This window comes from Gorilla gorilla, chromosome 9 (assembly GCF_029281585.2).
Source record: "Gorilla gorilla gorilla isolate KB3781 chromosome 9, NHGRI_mGorGor1-v2.1_pri, whole genome shotgun sequence".
Classification (NCBI taxonomy): Eukaryota; Metazoa; Chordata; class Mammalia; order Primates; family Hominidae; genus Gorilla; species Gorilla gorilla.
Genome location: NC_073233.2, coordinates 75,307,393 through 75,321,603, shown reverse-complemented (window position 1 = coordinate 75,321,603; position 14,211 = coordinate 75,307,393). Strand labels below are relative to the sequence as shown.

At 54.8% G+C, this 14,211-nt stretch overlaps 1 protein-coding gene across 1 annotated transcript in view; it reads right to left on the bottom strand.

The window, feature by feature from the left end:
* RAD9A (RAD9 checkpoint clamp component A) overlaps nucleotides 1-14,211 on the bottom strand; it is an 82,358-nt gene that overhangs the window by 5,109 nt on the left and 63,038 nt on the right. Inside the window, exons 3-5 of the mRNA XM_055354624.2 lie at nucleotides 1,241-1,921; nucleotides 1,088-1,158; nucleotides 535-663 (exon numbers count right to left, since the gene is read on the bottom strand). Of these exons, the coding sequence (XP_055210599.1) occupies nucleotides 535-663; nucleotides 1,088-1,158; nucleotides 1,241-1,274 (234 nt within the window). The 5' untranslated portion in view covers nucleotides 1,275-1,921. The remainder of the gene's footprint in view (nucleotides 1-534; nucleotides 664-1,087; nucleotides 1,159-1,240; nucleotides 1,922-14,211) is intronic.

Genomic DNA, 14,211 nt, shown 5'->3' with positions numbered 1-14,211 from the left:
GGAACACCTGTTTACCTTTTTTTTTTTTTTTTTTTTTGAGATGGAGTCTCGCTCTGTCACCCAGGCTGGAGTGCAGTGGTGCGATCTCAGCTCACTGCAACCTCCGCCTCCCGGATTCAAACAATTCTCCTGCCTCAGCCTCCCGAGTAGCTGGGATTACAGGCGCGTTCCACCACGCCCAGCTAATTTTTGTATTTTTAGTAGAGACGGGGTTTCGCCATGTTGGCCAGGCTGGTCTCGAACTCCTGACCTCGTGATCCGCCTGCCTCGGCCTCCCAGAGTGCTGGGATTACAGGCGTGAGCCACCGCGCCCGGCCAAAAGTCCTGCTTACCTTTCTTGACGAACTTGAGCGTCACCACCCTCTCAGGTCCCCGCTGTGATGCTTTTACCATGGCCCTCCCTGTGTTTTGCATGGATTGGGCTTGCACGTGTCTCTCTCCCCACTTAGCATCTACTGAGTACCCCAGGGCAGAGGCACAGCTGGTGGAGATTCCTGGGGTGGGGTAGTGCCACTGCTGAGGGAAGGGCCTCACCTTCATCAGGATCTTACAGCGCAGCAGGTCCTGACCAGGGGTGGCTGCCTGGTATTGCTGGAAGAAGAGCGGGGCAAAGAGAAAGCAGGCATAGGCAGAGCGGGAGGAGTTCACCGTCCGGAGGGAGAGCTGGGCCACGAAGAGCAGGGAGAGGGACGTGGTCAGGGGGCAGCCACAGACCCAGCCCTCTGGCTGCTTCTGCTCACACACTTGCCCTATCGTCCTCCCGCTCCGCCACCACCTGCTGAAAAACCCTCCTTTCCCCGTGAAGCCTTCAGAGTCGGCCCCGGCGCTGCTGCCGCAGAGGAGAGGTCGCACACCCAGGCCTTCCCCGAGTTTCTCTAAGTGCACGTCACCCCCTGGGAGCTCGCAGGAGGGCGGCTTTCCTCAATTCACACACCGGCCTGGGAAGATGACAGCCGCCAGACTAAGAAACTGAAACTTTGCCGACAAATCTGCCAGCGGTCATCCCGCCTAGTGGGGGCGAGACTCGACTCCGGGTTACCCGCTCCCGGCTGGAGTCCCACCCGCCCCCCACACCCTGGCCCCTCACCCCGTCCTCCAAGGGTTCCAGGTAGAGCTCGTCCCCGATGCGGGACAGGGAGTGGACGGCCTTGCCGAGCACTGCGGGGAGGAGAGCGGAAGGGGGTTAGGCTGGCGGCTCCGCGGCTGCTGCACCGCCGCTGCCAGGCCGACCTGCACTCACCCTTCACGTTGCCGCCCGTGACCAGGCACTTCATGCTGCCCCAGCGCTCCGCCAGCGGCCAACACTGCCCAGCTCTCCGCGACCTCCGGGTCCGGGGTCCCTTCCCGCGCACCGCCCCTGCCGGCCCCGCCCCCGCCTCCCCATTGGTCCACGTGCAGGCGCCTCCGTCACGTGAGAAAAACGTTCACAGGCTCCGCCGTCACGTGACGGCGCACGTTGCCCGGGGTGTCACGTGACCGGGGAGGCCCGCGGCGCCCGCCAGCCAGCTGCTCCTGGCTCCCGCGGCACGCCTCGGCCTTCCGTGCCCCTGGAGATCGGGGCGTTCCGCGGGCCGCGCACCGGATCGCGAAGGTCAGAGAGGACGCAGCTGTGGGGCGCGAGGTCCCTGTGCAGTGGACCGAGTGCTGGACTCGGAGTCGGAGTGTGGGGGCGAGCTCTCTGGGGTCACCCACTTAGTAGAGTTCCCGGGCGTCTGCCGGGGGATACAGGGTGCAAGCAAGACCATCGCACCCACTCTGGGCCTGAGACTCGGACTCCAGCAGCAATCCCCAACTCTAGAAAGAGGTCAAAGCAGCTTGCTTGCAGCAGCCGGGAGTGGGAGGTGGCTGCTCCTTCCGGCTTCGAGGATCCTTTAAGGAAAAACGGCAGTTTCTCCAGGCAGAAAGGGGTAGAACGGTGCCCCTGGCAGAGGGAAGAACAAGAGTAAATGCTCAGCGGTGTGGGCTCCGCCCCCTGGAGAGGGGAGTAGGTCTGTGAGTCTCAGAGAGGCGTAGGGGCCGCCAGATGATGAGGGGCACCGCTGGGACGCTCTGGAAACGTTTTACGAGGGTAGATCGTGGTTATGTGCCTTTTTTTGTTTGTTTGTTTTTTGAGACATATTCTTGCTCTGTCACCCAGGCTGGAGTGCAGTGGCGCGAACACGGCTCACTGCCGCCTGGAACTCCTGGGCTCAAGGGATCCTCCCATCTCAGTCTCCTGAGTATCTGGGACCACAGGCACACCCACCACGCCCGGCTTTTTTTTTTTTTTTTTTTTGGTAGAGACGGAGTCTTGCCATGTTGCCCAGGCCGGTCTCAACTGTGGGGTTCAAGCTGTCTTTCCGTCTTGGCCTCTCAAAGTGGAGTGAGCTACTGCACCGGCCTGTTTTTTGTTTTTTGTGCGTGTGGGGTTTTTTTGTTTGTTTGTTTTGAGATAGAGCCTCGCTCTGTCGCCCAGGCTGGAGTACAGTGGCACGATCACGCCTCCCAGGTTCAAGCGATTGTCCTGCCTCAGCCTCCCAAGTAGCTGGGATTACAGGCGCCTGCCACAACGCCTGGCTAATTTTTGTACTTTTAGTAGAGACGGGTTTCACCATGTTGGCCAGGCTGGTCTCGAACTCCTGACCTCAAGTGATCCGCCCGCGTCAGCCTCCGAAAGTGCTGGGATTACAGGCATGGGCCACCGCGCCCAGGCCCGGGTCTGTATTTTTAAAAGACCCCAGACTGGCCGGGTACGGTGGCTTACGCCTGTAATCCTACCACTTTGGGAGGCCGAGGCGGGCGGATCACGAGGTCAAGAGATCCAGACCATTCTGGCCAACATGGTGAAACCCCGTCTCTACTAAAAGTACAAAAAGTAGCCGGGCATGTTGGCGCGCGCCTGTAGTCCCAGCTACTCTGGAGGCTGAGGCAGGAGAATTGCTTGAACCCGGAGGCGGAGGTTGCAGTGAGCCGAGATCGCGCCACTGCACTCTAGCCTGGCAACAGAGCGAGACTCCATCTCAAAAAAAAAAAAAACAGACTGTGTGCCAGGTGGGGATGCATCAGCTGGAAGGTCTTCCCCTTCCCCTGGGCTTCCGGGTCCACGTGTGTAAAATGTAAGGGAGTCCTGGAGAAACTCACTGACCCCTACTCTCCCCACAGTACCAAGGCTCTGGTAGTTCTTGGAAGGGCCCAGGGCATCCCTGTGTTCCTGTAGGGCCTGCCAGTGCCTTGCCCCTCAGGTCCTGTGGTAGTGCAGAAGATATATTTGTCTCTGCCACCCTTGCTCTCCAGACCCACTTTCAAATGAGTTGAATTGATACATAATAATTGTACACATTTGGATACATGCATACACTTTGTTTCTCCCTCTCCTTCCCTTCTGCTCCCCTCATCACCAGCCCTTGCCCCTTCCGTGGAGCCTTGGGGGAGGAGGTTACTCTTCCCTTCCCCTTCCCGGGGGATCCATGGAAATAGTGCCCCTGTCCCTGGGCATCCGGCTCAGTATGCTGGGGTCATCCTTGACCTCATGCTCGCCCTCACCCCTACGCAATCTTTCAGTTAAGTCCTGACCACTCTGCCTCCCAAACAGGTGGCAACTTAACAGGTGGAAACTTTGCCCTCCTCTTCCATCTCCAAGGCCTAGGCCACCATCCTCTCACCTGGATGACTGTAACAGCTCTCAGTGGTCTCCTGCCTCCACCCTGCCCCCTCCAGGCCACTCTCCATACAGCAGCAAAGTGACCCTCCTAAAATGTCCGTTGTGTCATGCCTCTCCCGGGTTTGCACACTCCAGTGGTTGCCATAAAATCCAAACTCTGCCCTGAACCTGCAGGAGCCGCCCCCACCCATTTCTCCACCTGTCGCCTCCCCTTGATCACTTGCACAGCCATGCCAACCCTGTGGGCTCCCTGAACCCTCCACTTCCTCTTCCACCTGGGGATTTTAGCACATCCTTAGCTGTCCCCACCACTTGGCATCGTCTTACCCCTTCTAACGTGGCGGTGCTTCTCTTCCTCCAGGCTCAGTGCCGTCTTTTCTGCCCCCACCAGCATCCCATTACGCTCTAGCTAGACCCTGTTTTAGCCACAGCACTTCTCACGTTATTTCATACGTGTGTTTGCCTGTTTAACATCTGTCTTCCTCACTCGTGTGTCTGCCTCACAAGGGCAGGAACCATGTCTGGTTTTTTGTTTTTTGTTTTTTCTGAAGACAGAGTCTTGCTCTATCGCCCAGGCTGGAGGGCAGTGGCGCGATCTCGGCTCACTGTAACCTCTGCCTCTGGGGTTCAAGCAATTCTTGTGCCTCAGCCTCCCAAGTACCTGGGAATACAGGTGTGTGCCACCACGCCCGGCTAATTATTGTATTTTTATTAGAGATGGGGTTTTGCCATGTTGGCCAGGCTGGTCTCAAACTCCTGACCTCAACTGATCTGCCCGTCTCAGCCTTCCAAAGTGCTGGGATTACAGGCGTGAGCCACTGCACCTGGCCTTGGCTTCGTTTTGTTTGTTCTGTTTTGTTTCGTTTGTTAAGATGGGGTCTTGCTTTGTCACCCAGGCTGGAGTGTAGTGGCACGATCATGGATCACTGCAGCCTCAACTTCCCAGGCTCAAGCGATCCTTCCACCTCAATCTCCCGAGTAACTAGGGCTACTGGCGCATGCCACTACAGCCAGCTAATTTTTTAAATGTTTGTTAGAGACAAGGTCTCCTTCTGTTGCCCAGGCTGGTGTTGAACTCCTGGGCTCAGGCGATCCTCCTGCCTTAGCCTCCCAAAGTGCTAGGATTACAGGCGTGAGCCACCACACCCAGCATCCATGTCTGTTTTGTTTGTTGCTGTATGTACCTCACACAAGGTCTGGCACTCAGTAAATAATGAATAAATAGGTGTTACATTTAAAAATGTGTAAACCAGCCGGGCGCGGCGGCTCATGCTTAATCCCAGCACCGTGGGAGACCGAGGCGGGTGGATCATTTGAGCCCAGGAGGTGGAGATTGCAGTGAGCTGAGATAGCGCCACTGCACTGCAGCCTGGGTAAGAGAGCCAGACCCTTTCTCAAAAAAAAAAAAAAAAATAGGCCGAGCGCTATGGCTCACGCCTGTAATCCCAGCACTTTGGGAGGCCGGGGCAGGTGGATCACCTGAGGCCAGGAGTTTAAGACCAGCCTGGCCAACATGGTGAAACCCCATCTCTACTAATAATACAAAAATTAGCCAGGCATGGTGGCACGTGCCTGTAATCCGAGCTACTCAGGAGGCTGAGGCAGGAGAATCACTAGAACCTGGGAGGTGGAGGTTGCAGTGAGCCAAGATCGCGCCACTGCACTCCAGCCTGGGCAACAGAGTGAGATTCTGTCTCAAAAAATGAATGAATGAATGAATGAATAAATATCTATAAACCATTCCTGTTGACAAAGGGCATGGAAAAATAAGCAAACAAACAAATAAATAAATCAGCGTGAGCCAAATGCAGCTGAGATGTCTCCAAGTCACTCTTAGCACAGTGCTGAGAGAAACATCCAACTTCCAGCCCTCCACCCACAGTCCCATCTGTCCCTGCTTGACAGTTGTCCCCATGCTCTCAGCCTCATCCTGCGCTCTGGACCCCTCCCCCACCACGTGTAAACCAGGACAGCCTTCCCACCTCTGCCTCGTACTCATTACCTGAGCAGCCGCCTGGAATAAGGGTAGATGCCGAAGCTCCGTGAAGGCAAGGGAGGGGGAGGCTGTGAATCTTCACACAGTCCTGTTTCTGTGTGAACACCTAATGGGGTTATGGGGTCCTATGACCTTGAGGACCCTAGGCAGAAGAGAAGGGACACATAAGCTTTTTTTCATATGTTTCATATCTGTCTTCTCCACTAGTGTGTCCACCTCACAAGGCCTGAACCATGTCTGCCCTTTATATCAGCCAGGGGCAGGTGTGAGCCACTGCCCCCAGCTGACATACACTCTTTCGACTCGTATTGAGTATTTTTCAGTCACCCTCCCACCCCCTTGCCAAAAGTCAGAACTCGTTGGAACTTTCTGAAGGGCTTAGAACAGCAAGAAGCCTACAGCGGGAAGTCGGGAGCTGTGGTAGGATACGTCCCTGCCCCCCTGTGTGATTTGCGCAAATCCCTCCCTGTCTCGGCTGCTTCCTTATCTGTATGATGTGATGGTGGGGGCTGGGGAGAGTAGGAGGTACTCACTGAGGTCCCTTCCAACCTTGACATGCTGTGATCCTGAAGGGGCCCCGAGGCTCCCCTATGCCCCTCATCCACCCCAGCTTGGGGGAGAAGCTGTCCTGCCTCCCCCCACCCTCTGGCCCCTGGGCTGTGGGGCTGGAAGGTAGCTTTCCAATCTGAGCCAAGGATCCCTTCCAGGCCTGCATTTGGCATATCCAGTAACCCACTTCAGGTGCAGAAAGGGGGGCACACGGGGATACCAGGAGCTGGGAGCGACCAGGAACCCTGTGTGTGGGTGAGAGATAGGTATGGGAACCCCAAGAGGACCTGGGGTCTGTGCTGAAAGTCAAGGACCTGGATGCAGCTTCAGCCCAACTCAGATGGCATCAGGCCCTTGTCTGAGCCTCAGTTTTTTCCTGAATAAAATGAGGGCCATTCAATGAGATGCTCTCTCAGGAGCTTTTTTTTTTTTTTTTTTTTTTTTTTTTTGGAGACAGGGCCTTATTCTGTCACCTGGGCTGGAGTGCAGTGGCATGATCCTGGCTCACTGCAGCCTCAGCCTCCTGGGCTCAATGATCCTCCTACCTCAGCTTCCCAAGTAGCTGGGACTACAGGTGCATGCCACCATGCCCAGCTAATTTTTTAGCCAGGATTCTTTCAAACACCAAATTTTTAGCTGGGCATGATGGCTCATACCTGTAATCTCAGCATTTTGGGAGGCTGAGGAGGGAGGATTGCTTGAACCCAGGAGTTAGAGATGAGCCTGGGCAACATAGTGAGACCCTGTCTCTATGAAGAAAATAAAAAACAATTTTAAAACACCAAATTTTTGGTCTTTGGCATACCCCCATTAGCAGTGGCCTCCTATAAGCAGGTGGGCATGTAAGTATGTGTGAATGTGTTGGGGGGCAGATATGGAATGGAAGCTTGAGACCCTAATGCTCACTCATTCATTCAACATATATTCATTCAACATATCCTGGATGCACTTTTTTAACTATGGGAAAGACAGCACAGGACAAAAATCCTGGCCGGATGCAGTGGCTCACACCTGTAATCCCAGCACTTTTGGGAGGCCAGTGTGGGCAGATTGCTTGAGTCCAGGAGTTCGAGACCAGCCTAGGCAACATGGTTTCTACCAAAAATACAAAAATTAGCTAGGCATGGTGGCACATGCCTGTAGTCCCAGCTATTCAGGAGGCTGAGGTGGGAGGATCCCTTGAACCTGGGAGGCAGAGGCTGCAGTGAGCTGCGATTGTACCACTGCACTCCAGCCTGGGCGACAGAATGAAACCCTATAGTATGCAAGAACATGGTAGGTGTTATGAAAAAAAAGAAAACCCAGAGAGGGAGAGAGGAGTGTCAGGGGAGAAGGGCTTCGATTCTAACTAGCACAGCCAGATTGGCCTCACTGAGAAGTTGCCATTTGAGCAAAGACTTGCAGGAGGCAAGGGAGTGGACAGCGCAGATGTCCGGGAAGGAGTGCTGTGGTAGAGGGAATGGCCAGTGCCAAGTCTCTGAGCAGAAGTGTGGGTGGTTGGTACCTTCTGCAGAGTCTGGTCTCCTGAGCTGGGGAGGGTGGGGGTCTAGTGGGGGAAGACTGAGATTAGCCAAAGGATCATCAAGGTAAATATGAAATTACACCTTTGAGAAGGATCAGGAATGATGACGACGTGGGCTCTGCGAATATGTCCTTGGGAAGACCTGGTCAGGGGCACAAGGGAGAGCTTCCTGGAGGAAGAAACAGTCTGAGAGGGGTGAGGTTAGAGCACGGGTTGGCCAGGAAAGCACAGTTGCTGAGAAGCCATTGGTGGGGCTCATTTGCCGGGCACCGCTCTGTCCCACCATGGGATTCCCCATGCAGCCCTCCTTACAGACAGAGGAGCACAGACAGTATTACTCATGGCTGGCGTTTTTCCAGATCAGGGTAACTAAAAGTCAGAAGGGGCAGACGAATAGAGGAGTTTAGGGTTCAGGAGTTTACTCTGGCTTGTTTTCATCTCATCATGCACACACAGGGACTGGCATTTGTATGGTTACTGTGGGGTAACCAGGCAGGCAAGGCAGCTCTGAGCTGGCAGGGCACCTGCCCTGCTTGTAATGAGTTTGTGGCATTCCAAGTGCTGCCAGCCCCCCAGCCAAGCTCTGCCCCTGCCTTTCTTGTTCCCTGGCATTTCTCCCAGAAATCAGAATGATGTTTGGCACACAGCAGTGGTGTAATAAGTCTGTGCTGAATGACTGAAGAGTACGGAATTCAGAGAGGTTTCGGGACTTGAACCCACGATTGTCTGTTGAGGTTGAGAATGCAGTTGTGGATGCCAGCCCGTGTAGGTCTGAATCCAGCCTAGCCGCAGTCTCCATCACTTAACAAGTTGTGCAAAAATGGACAAGTTGCTTATGTTCTCCAAGCCTGTTTCCACCTCAAAGGGCTGTTGTGAGGAGTAACTTAATATTTACGCAGCTCTTAGAATCTGCTGTTAGCACTGCTGCGACTATGATTGCTGCGTCCTGCCCCTCCAGCTCAAGTCATCCTTACAGTATCCTTGGGCCGGGACTGGAGACAAAACAAACCATCAGCTTGGACAAAGCTAGGGTGAATCTATACAAGGAGCCCAGGAGGAAAGTCTCGCAAGGAAACATTAGAGAGAAAAGGCCTGCTGTCCAGAAACTGGCAAATATTCAGAAGACTCCTGGCCAGGCACGGTGGCTCACACCTGTAATCCCAGCACTTTGGGAGGCCAAGGTAGGCAGATTGCTTGAGGTCAGGAGTTGAAGACCAGCCTGGCCAACATGTGAAACCCCTTCTCTACTAAAAAAAATACAAAAATTAGCCAGGCGTGGTGGCACACACCTGTAATTCCAGCTACTCAGGAGGCTGAGGTAGGAGAATCACTTTTTTTTTTTTTTGAGACGGAGTCTCGCTCTGTCACCCAGGCTGGAGGGCAGTGGCGCGACCTCGGCTCACTGCAAGCTCCGCCTCCCAGGTTCACACCATTCTCCTGCCTCAGCCTCCCGAGTAGCTGTGACTACAGGCGCCCACCACCACGCCCGGCAAACTTTTTAGTAGAGATGGGGTTTCACTGTGTTAGCCAGGATGGTCTCGATCTCCTGACCTCATGATCCACCCGCCTCAGCCTCCCAAGGTGCTGGGATTACAGGCGTGAGCCACTGCACCCAGCCAGGAGAATCACTTTAATCTGGGAGATGGAGGCTGCAGTGAGCAGAGATCCCTCCACTGCACTCCAGCCTGGGCAATAGGGCAAGATTCCATCTCAAAAAAAAAAAAAGAAGACTCTTGGTTAAGGTCAGAAGAGTCAGCCCATGGGGAAGAGGCTCTGGAGAGAGGCTGCTGCTACTGCTGCCTCCAGCGGCACCACGTGCTGGCCCCATGATTCTGGGCCCTCTGTGTCCTCTGCCTCGAGAGGAGAATGTGAGCCCTCGCCTTCCTCCCAAGCTGCTGGAGCCTGGCATGAGATAATGGATGTGCCCACACTGCCAGGCACTGTGCGCAGATGAGGGACCAGGTCTTTTGAGTCTGCAGGGCTGGAGGTGGAGGGGAGATGGGATGAAATTTTTTTTTTTTTTTTTTGAGACAGAGTCTCGCTCTGTCGCCCAGGCTGGAGTGCAGTGGCGCGATCTCGGCTGTCAGCTCCGCCTCCCAGGTTCATGCCATTCTCCTGCCTCAGCCTCCCGAGTAGCTGGGACTACAGGCGCCCGCCACCATGCCCGGCTAATTTTTTGTATTTTTAGTAGAGACGGGGGTTTCATCGTGTTAGCCAGGATGGTCTCGATCTCCTGACCTCGTGATCCGCCCGCCTCGGCCTCCCAAAGTGCTGGGATTACAGGCGTGAGCCACCGCGCCCGGCCGGGATGAATTTTTTTAAACCCACAGTGAGGATGGGAAGGGAGAAGTTCAGGCTTGTTCACCAAAACCTGGCACACTGGAATTACAGGCCCCCTTGGAGCGCAAGTGAGGTAAGTTTAGGACAAATAAAAGGCAGTGTGCTTCACCCAGCAGGGGAGGACGCTGATGGAACTCATTATCCCAAGATATCGTCTCAGCTGGAAATAGAAACAGCTTCACAAAAGATTTAGATACATCCATGGATGATGGCTCCATTCATGGGTTAGAAGGGGAAGGAGGCTGTTTGAGGCCCGTCCCCCAGGGCCGGCATCAGGGAGGTGGCCCGCTCTCCCTAGGACCCCCCTTTGCACTCCTGTTAGAGGCAGGCTTCTGGCAACATGGACCCCAAGAGGCAACGTGGAGTCCCGTAAGTTAGAGCCTGACCTGTGTCCCTGGCCTTTTCCTCAACCTCCCCAATACTCAGCATCCACTGTTGGGGAGAGATAAGGTGCCACCAGCTTCAGGGAAAGCATCCCGGCTGGGCTGTCCCCTAAGAGACCAGCAGAGGGAGACAGACACCGTGTCCAGTCCCAGCTTCGGGAACAGAGACCTTGCTGATCCTCCTTGGGCAGGCCTCTGTGGGGGCAGTTTTGTGCTCATGTCGTGCGGGGTGGGACAGAAGGGGACAGAGAGGGCATCCTCCCAGGCTGAGACAGGCTTATTACTGGGGAGATGGGGGCAGGGAGGAGATTTTTGGGAACTAGGGGCAGGGTGAGGAGGAGGCTACTAATTAAGAGCCGGGTGGCTCCAGAGCCAGGCTGCCTGCCTGTGTAACTTGGAAAAGTTATATAACTCTGTGCCTCAGTTTACCCATGGTAAAATGGCAACTACAACAGCACCGGCCTCAGGAGGGCCATGTGAGATTGCATGCCGTATTCAAATGCTTCAATGCAGTGCCAGAGAATTGGGAAGAGCTCAGTAAATGGGAGCGATAGCCTACACAGTGGGGAGATCAGAGGTCTCTCCCGTCTCCTTAGAGCTCCTTAGAGCTCTGGAGCTTGCAAAGCCCTTACTTTATTATCTCATCTGGGCCTCACTGAACCCTGGAGGTTTGGTGAGGCTAAGAGGCTCACCTTTTTTTTTTTTTTTTTTTTTTTTGGAGACGGGGTCTCACTCTGTCACCCAGGCTGGAGTGCAGTGGCTCAATAGCTCACTGCAGCCTTGAACTCCTGGGCTCAAGCAATCCTCTCACCTCAGCCTCCCAAGTAGATAGGACTACAGGTGTGTGCCACCATGCCTGGCTAATTTTGGGGGGAAGTAGGGGGGATCTTGCTATGTTGCCCAGGCAGGTCACTTATAAGTGGTAGATCTGGGCTTTCTGATGCTAAAGAATCCAGGGATCTTTCTCAAGTTCCCTGCTGAGCTGGAGGCTGGAGGAGGCCTGCTCCAGGTGGCCTTGTCTGCACTAAGCCTCCTGGCAGGCCGCCCATATCTCTAGTTGGTATTGAAGTTATCTTGCCCGCTGTCCCACCAGCTCCCGAGTCCCTGGCAGGCAGGCTGTGTTTCTCTGTAGGTCCACACTCTTCAGCAAGGCATATATAGCAGGGGCTTCCAAAAGCTTTTGGGAGGTGATGGGATTCCATGGGTCTGAATGCCAGCTCCTCCCCAGCTCCTGTCCTGGTTCCAGGCCAGGTGTGGCCCCCCACTTTTTGCCACTCAAATTCTCCCTGCCGCATCTCCAAAATCTCCCGACGTCTCCCTCTTCTGACCTCTCCTTTCTCTGCATCATAGCCCTTTGTATATCTCCTTAAGTTCCTGTTTCATTTTGAAATCTTGCAACAGTCAAAGGCTAAAACGGAAATATGTACAGAGTGCTCTGTTAAGGACCACAAGGTGGGCCTCAGAAAGATGGCTGTGGGTGCTAGAAAGCGGGTGAGCTCAAATTAGCCGGGCATGATGGTGGGTGCCTGCCTCCCAGCTACTTGGGATGCTGAGGCGGGAGAATAGCTTGAACCCGGGAGGGGGAGGTTGCATTGAGCCGAGATCATGCCACTGGACTCCAGCCTGGGTGACAGAGAGAGACTCTATCTCAAAAAAAAAAAAAAAAGAAAGTGGTTGAGCTCTTCATAGACCTAAACCACCCATGTCTTCTAGACAACCTGAAAGCCTAGGATGGGGCTGCGTCACGACTGGTTGGTTTCTCTCATGCCTTCAGAGCTGACTGTGCCCTGAGACTCCACCCTTCCCACCTCCAGCCCTCTTCAACCCACTGAAGTCCTACAAGAATCTCTTGGGGACAAAAGAGGAGAGAGATGAGACGGGTCCTTAGAGAGCACTTATAACACAAAGTGGAGAGCAGCAAGGGCCTTGGAGAGTGAAGTCTGTGGTGGGGAGCAGAGCTGGGATGACAGTGACAGGCTTCAGGAAGAAGGCAGAAGAACAAAGGGTCTAGATGAGTAGCCATGGGGAGCTCACGAGGGGCAGCCGCATTTTGGGTAGAGAGGACACCATTAGCAAAGACAGAGGGATACGGTATGAGGGGTAGGTAACAAGATTCTTTAACATTATTGGCTGGGCGAGGTGGCTCACGCCTGTAATCCCAGCACTTTGGGAGGCTGAAGCAGGCAGATTGCTTGATATCAGGAGTTCGAGACCAGCTTGAGCTACATGGCAAAACCCTGTTTCTACAAAGAAATACAAAAAAATTGGCCGGGAGTGGTGGCTCATGCCTGTAATCGCAGCACTTTGGGAGGCCAAGGCGGGCAGATCACCTGAGGTCAGGAGTTCGAGACCAGCCTGGCCAGCATGATGAAACCCCGTCTCTATCAAAAATACAAAAATTAGCAGGCGCCTGTAATCCCAGCTATTCAGGAAGGTGAGGCAGGAGAATCGCTTGAACCTGGGAGGTGGAGGTTGCAGTGAGCCGAGATCGCACCATTGCACTCCAGCCTGGGCAACAGAGCAAGACTCTGTCTCAAAAAAAAAAAAAAAGAAATACAAAAAATTAGCCAGGCATGGTGATATCCATCTGTAGCTACTCAAGAGGCTGAGGTGGGAGGATCTCTTGAGCCTGGGAAGTCGAGGCTGCAGTGAGCCATGATTATGCCACTGCACTCCAGCCTGGACTCTGTCTCAAAAATAAATAAATAAATAAAACATCATTGATTGCTTCTAAGTGCCAGCAATTTGACCTATACTCACTCAGTTGTCCCTCATTCAGTTTTACATGGAGAAAACAGAGGTGTGCAGGGTTAGAGACTTGGTGGGGGTCACACAGCTGGTGGAGGCGGAGCAGGCACTCTCCCAGTGGTGCTGGAATGGCATGCCCGTGAGATGGGACCTCCCATCACTGGGATGGCCCCAGGGAAGGCGGTGTCCATCCTTTGACCCCAGGGGCCCCTAGAGCGGGAGCCCAGTCTGGAGAAAGCTGGGAGAAGCCTGACGGAGGGGAGGACAGCGGGGTAGGAGGGAGGAGAGCTCGGGAGGAGCCGGCATGACTCAGCAGGGCAGGATAAAGATCTTCCAGCCCAGGGAGAGGCAACCCCACTCCTCTGCCAGGGGAGACGGAGTCACAGAGCCCGCGGCATGGGCTGGCCAGGGCAATGGAACATCCTGGGAGAACGGCAGGGAAAGCTCCTGGCGGGCAAGGGAGGAGTGGGGCACCTGAGGGCATCCCTTCTGCCCTGCCCTCCACACACCCGTCACTCAGACACCCTGGCAGATGAGGAGGCAGCGCCCAGCTAGGGCAGGAGAGGGACAGGCAGAAGACCCCATTCCTCTCAGCTTCTCTCTGGCTTCCCCGGGAAGCAGGGAGTGTTGGGGGAAGTCCTTTGGGAAGCCTGAGCTGGGTCAGGTGTGGGTGGGGATCCAGGGCAGGGTAGGGCCATTGCTGAGGTCAGAAGAGGCCCTCTGCCTCTGGGTTTCCGCTGACATCACAGCCAGCTTAGGGTGAGGCAGGGCCCTCTGGACTGCTGTCTACTGGAGGGCAAGGGAAAGTGTGTGCATGCATACATACACACACACACACACACACACACACAGACACCCTGCCTTTCCTTCCCTTTCCTGCCCTTGGGGGCCCCAGTGGTGCCTGCACACGCACACTGGAGGGTGTGCACACGAGGCAGTGGAAAGGAGGGCCTCCTCCTGGGGATGCCAAATCCCAGGGAATGTCCTGGGTGGGACCTCTGAACCTACCTAGGGCTCACTTTGCCCTCAGGAA